At 44.0% G+C, this 7,439-nt stretch overlaps 1 protein-coding gene across 2 annotated transcripts in view; it reads right to left on the reverse strand.

The window, feature by feature from the left end:
* sult4a1 (sulfotransferase family 4A, member 1) overlaps window positions 1–1,239 on the reverse strand; it is a 51,736-nt gene extending 50,497 nt beyond the window's left edge. Inside the window, exon 1 of one of the 2 annotated variants that reach the window (XR_006314457.1) lies at window positions 673–1,237. Coding sequence is in view for 1 of the 2 variants with exons in the window: in XM_043709202.1 (XP_043565137.1) it covers window positions 673–841 (169 nt within the window). In the remaining variant the exon portion in view is untranslated. Of the gene's footprint in view, window positions 1–672 lie in introns of both variants that reach the window. The other variant, XM_043709202.1, reaches the window with a different exon arrangement.
* Window positions 1,240–7,439: the final 6,200 nt, after the last annotated feature.

The following is a 7,439-nucleotide window of genomic DNA, read 5'->3' on the forward strand; positions in this document are numbered from 1 at the left end:
AGGTGATGTGGGGAGGGGGTGATCTATCACCGGGTGATGTGTGTGTGTGTGTGTGTGTGTTTGGGGAGGGGGTGATCTATCCCCGGGTCATGTGGGGAGGGGGTGATCTATCCCCAGGTGATGTGTGTGTGTGTGTTTGGGGAGGGGGTGATCTATCCCCGGGTCATGTGGGGAGGGGGTGATCTATCCCCAGGTGATGTGTGTGTGTGTGTTTGGGGAGGGGGTGATCTATCCCCGGGTCATGTGGGGAGGGGGTGATCTATCCCCAGGTGATGTGTGTGTGTGTGTTTGGGGAGGGGGTGATCTATCCCCGGGTCATGTGGGGAGGGGGTGATCTATCCCCAGGTGATGTGTGTGTGTGTGTTTGGGGAGGGGGTGATCTATCCCCGGGTCATGTGGGGAGGGGGTGATCTATCCCCAGGTGATGTGTGTGTGTGTGTTTGGGGAGGGGGTGATCTATCCCCGGGGTGGGTCGGTGATGTGCTGCTGTCGCCTGGCGGCTGTGTCTCTGCAGCGTGCTTAATGCGGCTCAGGGTTGGTACCCAGTGCAGGATGTGACTGGATCCCGGGCTGGGGGCTGGGGGCTGGGGGCTGCCTCTCCCCTCCCCTCCCTCCCTCCCTCCCGGGGTTTGCAGGAATCGGAGCGGGCTGAGGTAGAGAGAGGGATCCTACCAGATTTGGGGTAGGTGACGATCCAGATGTCGCTCTGCCTGACCGGGAAGTTGGCGATCTCCTCCATCTTCCCCCTGCAGAAGGGAGGCAGCCGCACTCCATTGTACTCGAAGTATTTGCTGTCGAACTCTCCCGGGGTGCCGGGGGTCTCTGCCTCACTCTCTGCCATCCTCCCCGGGGGCAGGTGGAAGGGACACGGCCTCAGCACACAGCCGCTCTCCTTCGCTCCCGGCTGCGGCTTGTTCTCCAGCCTCCTCCCCGTGTGAGCAGCTTTTAAAGGCGCAGGCACCAGCTCTCAGTGCGCCGACAATTAAACCCCCCACACACTGCTCACTCGCACTCCGGCTCAGCAACAACGCTCCGATTCCAACCACCGCTCACCAACACCTCCCTCAACAGTGCTCAGCAAAACAAAACAAAAAAGCCCTGAACTTAAAATGCAGCAACTACACCGACCTTTCTAATACCAAGGTAAAAACAATGACTGCAGATGCTGGAAACCAGATTCTGGATTAGTGGTGCTGGGATGCTGGCTGAACTTTCTCATACCAAGCCAGTCATCCACATTCGGAGGTCAGGGTCACCGGACCCGAAATGTTAACTCTATTTCTCTCCACAGATGCCGCCTGTTTTTCTTCCAGACTGCTCCTTCTTAGGTTTAGATTTTGTAAACAAAAAACATTGTTGCAGACAAGATGTAGCATAGTACTGGGATCCGTGTGTTCACTGGTTCACATTGACTGGGAACTTGTGAAATCATGCAACACGATGCAAGTCCATTCAGCCCATTCTGTCTATACTGGCTCATTGAGAGGGCTATTCAGTTGGTTCCAATCCCCTGGTTTTTCTCATGCCCAGTAGTTGTTTTTAAATCAAGTCTTTATTAAGTTCCCTTTCGAAAGTCGCTATTGAATCTGATTTCAGACAACGCATTCTCCACTAAATCAACCCACTCATGGCCCCTCTGCTTCTTCTGTGAACTACCCTAAATCTGTTCTTTTGGGTTTTTTTGTGATATTTCCCTATTAATTCCAGCAAGATCAGTCATCATTTTCATCAACTCTATCAAATCTTCATTTAAGCTCCCTGCTTTAAAAAGAACACCAGCTTCTTCATTCTCTTCACAGATCCTGAATTCTATCGTGTCTGTTATCCTTCTAATGCACCCTCCTGGAGGGACTGACATCCTTCCACACATGAGATGTCCAGAATCGAATGCAACGCTCCAGCTAAGGCCCAATCAGTGATTTATAAAGGTTTAAAATAACACTATGATTTATACTTAGCAAACCTTCTCAACTTGATTTGATCTGATTTATTATTGTCATGTGTACGAAATACAGTGAAAAGTATTGTTTTGCATGCTAAGACAAGTCATACCTTACATAAGGTAATAGAACAGAATGCTGAATATAGTGTTATAGCTACAGAGAAGATGCAGAGAATGATAAACTCTAATACATGAGAGGTCCATTCATAAGTCTGATGACAGCAGGGAAGAAGCTGTTCTTAAATTTGTTGGTACATGTTTCAAACTTTTGTATCTTCTGCCCGATGGAAGATGGTGGAAGACAGTATAACCAGGGTGAGAGGGGTCTTTGATTATGTCTATCACCTTCAAAGATTTATTTGAATACACAGGCCTCTCTGGTTCTGTAACCTCTATCTAATTCTCTATTTAGTGTGTATTAAATTTAATCTAACAATTTTCTGCGCATTTCACTACTGCATCAATGTTCCCCTCAAGTCTACTACAATTTTTCTGATGTTTATTTCAGGCCTAAATTACATATCATCTACATTGTAATTATAACTTGTATGCTAATCTGGGTCTTTTTTTTATTTATTCATAAGGTGTGGGCATTGCTGGCTGAGCTCATATTTATTGTCTAGTTGCCCTTCAGAAGGTGGTGGTGAGCTGCTTTCTTGAAACACTGCAGTATATTTGATGCAGGTAGACCCACAATATTAGATATATTAAATATCAAAAAAGGGAGTTGTCCTACTGCTGAGCTGTCAGAACCCCAAATGTATAATTCCCTCAAACGTGAATAACTGCTCATTAATGAATTGTATGAGGGAAGTGAATGTACTATCAAGTTTATCAATTGCACAAAAATAGTTAGGAAGGCAAGTAACGAGGGTGACAAAATGAGGCTACAAAGGCATGCAGCCAGATTAAGTGTATGGAGAAAACTTGACAAATAGAATATGATGTAGGAAAATGTGAGGTTATGCCTTTTGTCAAGAAGAGCAGCAAAGCTGAATTTTCTTTAAATGGAGAAAGACTGCAGTAAATTGCCATGCAGAGGGTTCCTCATGCATGGTTCGCAAAAATGGTAAACATTCATCTTTAGCAGGTAACGGGAAAGGCAAACAGAAAGTTGGCCTTTATTTCAAAAGGAATTGTCAAAGATTGTGCCATTTTATTTTTTGTCCTTGTGGACTGAAATGAGAAATAACTGTTTCAAAATTGTCTTTAAAGGATTGTTGTATGTTTTGAAAAGCAATTAACCTAATGCTCATGGCAAGCATCATTTACACAACTGCTTGAACAAGATTAGGTTGCAGACAAACGGGAGTTGAAGGGGTTCTATATTCAAATGAAGCTTTGCTTTACAACAGGAATTTGATTGTTCTATGGATTAGTGACCAGTTATTGATTACAAAGGCCTTTTTGTCTGCCAGAAAGAAGTATTCAGATCTCCACCAGCTCAGGAGCTTGACTGCAAGAGGCACAGGGTGGCTGCTTCATGTCTAAAAGATCTCTAATTAATCTATTAAAAGTCCCAGTTTAAAGCAGCTGCTAAAGAGGCTTAAAGTGGGTTGTATTGCAGACCATAAGACATAGAAGTGGAAACAAGGCCATTGAATCCACTCCGCCATTTAATTATAGCTGATGGGCGTTTCACCTCCATTTATCCAGACTCTCCCCATTGCAGTTAATTCATTGCAAGATCAAGCATTTATCAACCTCTGCCTTGAAAACTCTCTGGCTGAAGAAATGTCTCCTTATTTCCATTCTAGATTGACCCCCTCTAATTCTAAGGCTGTGCCCACGGGTCCTAGCCTCCCCACCTAACAGAAACAACTTTCCAGCATCCACCCTTTCTAAGCCATGCATTATCTTGTAAGTTTCTATTAGATCTCCCCTCAACCTTCTAAACTCTAATGAATACAATCCCAGGATCCTCAGCTGTTCATTGTATGTTAGGCCTACCATTCCATGTGAGTCTCCGCTGGACACGCTCCAGTGCCAGTACATCCGTCCTGAGGTGTGGGGTCCAAAATTGGACACAGTATTCTAAATGGTGCCTAACTAGCATTTTATAAAGTCTCAGAAGCACTTCACTGCTTTTATATTCCAACCCTCTTGAGATAAATGAAATATTACATTTGTTTTCTTAATCACGGACTCAACCTGCAAGTCAACCTTTAGAGAATCCTGGACTAGCACTCCCAGATCCCTTTGTACTTGGGCTTAATGAATTTTCTCACTGCTTCTTTTTTCCAAAGTGCAAGACCTCGCATTTGCTCACGTTGAATTTCATCAGCCATTTCCTGGATTTCTGCAGCCTCCCCACCTCCTCAGTACTACCTGCCTGTCCACCTAATTTTGTATCATTGGCAAATTTCACCAGAATGCCCCAAGTCCCTTCATCCAGATCATTAATATATAAAGTGAACAGCTGTGGCCCCAACACTGAACCCTGCGGGACACCACTTGTCACTAGCTGCCATTCCAAAAAAGAACCTTTTATCCCAACTCTCTGCATTCTGTCAGACAGCCAATCCTCAATTTATGCCAGTAGCTCATCTTGAACACCATGGGCCCTCACCTTACTCAGCAACCTCCCATGAGGCACCTTATCAAAGGCCTTTTGGAAGTCTAGTTAGATAATATCCATTGGGTTTCCTTGGTCTAACCTACTTGTTACCTCTTCAAAGAATTCTAACAGGTTTGTCAGGCATGACCTCCCTTTACTAAATCCATGCTAACTTGTTCCAATCTGACCCTGCACTTCCAAGAAATTAGAAATCTCATCCTTAACGATGAATCCCCGCAACCACGTCCCTGTGATGCCTACCACATCATAATCATTCACAATGATTTGTGCCGTTAAGTCATCTGCTTTGTTACCAATACTACGAGTATTCAGGTAAAATGCCTTAATGCTAATTTTCTTATCCTCATGATTTCCAACATCTCTACTAATATGTCCTAAATTATCCTTCCTTTTTGCTTCATTTCTAGTCTGCCTTGAACTTAAACCCTGCACACATGCTAACCTGCTGCTTATCTTTCTACTTGACTCTATACTCCCTGTTACTTTCCCTTTCCCTTCCTCTTGATCACAAGTTTAAAGTGCTAGTGACCACCCTATTTATCCTTTTCACTAGAACACTGGTTCCAGATCGGTTCAGGTGAAGACTGTCCCATCGGTACAGATTCCCTGGTTCCAAAACTGATGCCAATGTCCCATGAAAAGAAATCCCTCCTTCCCACACCAATCTCTTCACCGCATGTTTACTCCCCTAATTTTCTTATCCCTGTGCTAATTAGCATGTGGCTCGGGCAGTAATCCAGAGATTATGACCCTCAAGGACCTGTTCTTCAATTTCCTTGTTAGTGCTTGATAATCCCCAAACAGGTCCTATTTCCTAACCTTGCCTACATTGTTACTGCCAGAATTGTTAGAGAACAGAGGAAGAGCCAGCTCCTGAGCTGATGGAGATCTGATCACTTCTATATATCATGTTCCCAGCCCCAAGCTGTTAAGTTAGTGGAAACCACATTACATGATTGTTGGCAGGCAAAAGACCTCTTGCAAACCAGTAGAAGCATTCAGAAAGGTAATATTGAGAAGAAAAGGAGAATCCTTCCACACTTTTTTTTATAATGTTTAACTTTTCTGCCAACTCTAGGAACAGCGAAGTTTCATTTCCAGCACACAAAAATTAGTCATGACAGAATGGAATAAAAAACAGGGAGGTCTAAGACCGCATCAAGAATTTTTGAGCCCCTTATCTAAGGAAAGATATACTAGCGTTGGAGGCCATCCAGAGATGATTCACTGGGTTGATCCTGAGTATGGAGGGAACTTCTTATGTGTTGAAGTTGAGTAGGTTGGGCGTGTTTAGAAGAATGACAGATGGTCTTATTGAAACATGTAAGCACCTTAGAGAGCTTGACAGGATAGATACGGAGAGGTGATTTCCCATTGTGGGTGAGTCTAGGATGAGAGGGCATAACCTCAGAGTAAAAGGTTGCGCATGTAAGACAAAGAGATGAGGAATTTTTCTCCCAGAGAGTCTGGAATTCTTTATTGCAGAGTGCTATCAAGGTTCAGTTATTAAGAATATTGAAAACTGAGATAGACAGAGTTTTTAAAATTAAATCTGGCGCCGGATATGGTCGACTCCTTGCCAGCTCCTGCATGCAGATCTAAGTTTTCTATTTCCTACAATTGTTCTACACACTTTAAACTTAATAGCATACTTTTAAAAATTACTAATAACTATGTTTTATCTAAACTTGCAGGTTTGAAGCTCCTCCAATAAGGTTTGCCTGTCACTGTGTTTTTGTTTTTGCTGCTGTTACCTATTATTTACTTATCTCTGCTACTTAACTCTGTGATCTGCCTATGTTGCTTGCAAGACAAAGCTTTTCACTAGGTAAAAACAATGACTGCAGATGCTGGAAACCAGATTCTGGATTAGTGGTGCTGGAAGAGCACAGCAGTTCAGGCAGCATCCAAGGAGCTTCGAAATCGACGTTTCGGACAAAAGCCCTTCATCAAGAATAAAGGCAGTGAGCCTGAAGTGCTTCAGGCTCACTACCTTTATTCCTGATGAAGGGCTTTTGCCCGAAACGTCGATTTCAAAGCTTTTCACTGTGCCTCGGTACACGTGACAATAAATTCAATTCAATTCAGTTGTGAACATAGCCCAGACCATCACACAAACCTGCTTCTCATCCATTCACTTGATCTATAGTTCTCACAGCCTCAGGAAAGCAACCAACATAATCAAAGACCTCTCCACATCAGTTATACTCTCTTCCATCGAGCAGAAGATATAAAAGTTTGTACACATGTACTAACAGATTCAAGAACAGCTTCTCCCCACTGTTATCAGACTTTTGAATGGACCTCTTAAAGGTTAATGTTGATCCCTCTCTCTGCACCTTCTCAACAGCTGTAACACTGTATCTTGCATTCTGTTCTGTTATTCTGATGCACTTGTTTTGTACAATCTGCCTGTAAAGCACTAAAGACAACGCATTTCACCATATCTCAGCACATATGACAGTAATAAATGAAATCAAATCAATCCCAAATTGCTCTCGACAGGACTGAAATGTTACACTCTGAAACCAAGTTTTCTAACTGCAGTGTTGATCAAAATCCTCCAGTTATCTACCATCTTCTCAATTGGACATTGTCATATAAGCATGTATTCCCAATTCCTTCGTCTCCGCCGCATCTGCTCCCAGGAGGACCAGTTCCAAAACCGTACAACCCAGATGGCCTCCTTCTTCAAAGACCGTAATTTACCCCCAGACATGGTCGATGATGCCCTCCACCGCATCTCCTCCACTTCCCGCTCCTCCGCCCTTGAGCCCCACCCCTCCAACTGGCACCAGGACAGAACCCCACTGGTCCTCACCTACCACCCCACCAACCTCCATATCCAGCGTATCATCCGTTGTCATTTCCGCCACCTCCAAAACGGACCCCCCACCAGGGATATATTTCCCTCCCCTC

Source organism: Chiloscyllium plagiosum, chromosome 19, assembly GCF_004010195.1.
Source record: "Chiloscyllium plagiosum isolate BGI_BamShark_2017 chromosome 19, ASM401019v2, whole genome shotgun sequence".
Classification (NCBI taxonomy): domain Eukaryota; kingdom Metazoa; phylum Chordata; class Chondrichthyes; order Orectolobiformes; family Hemiscylliidae; genus Chiloscyllium; species Chiloscyllium plagiosum.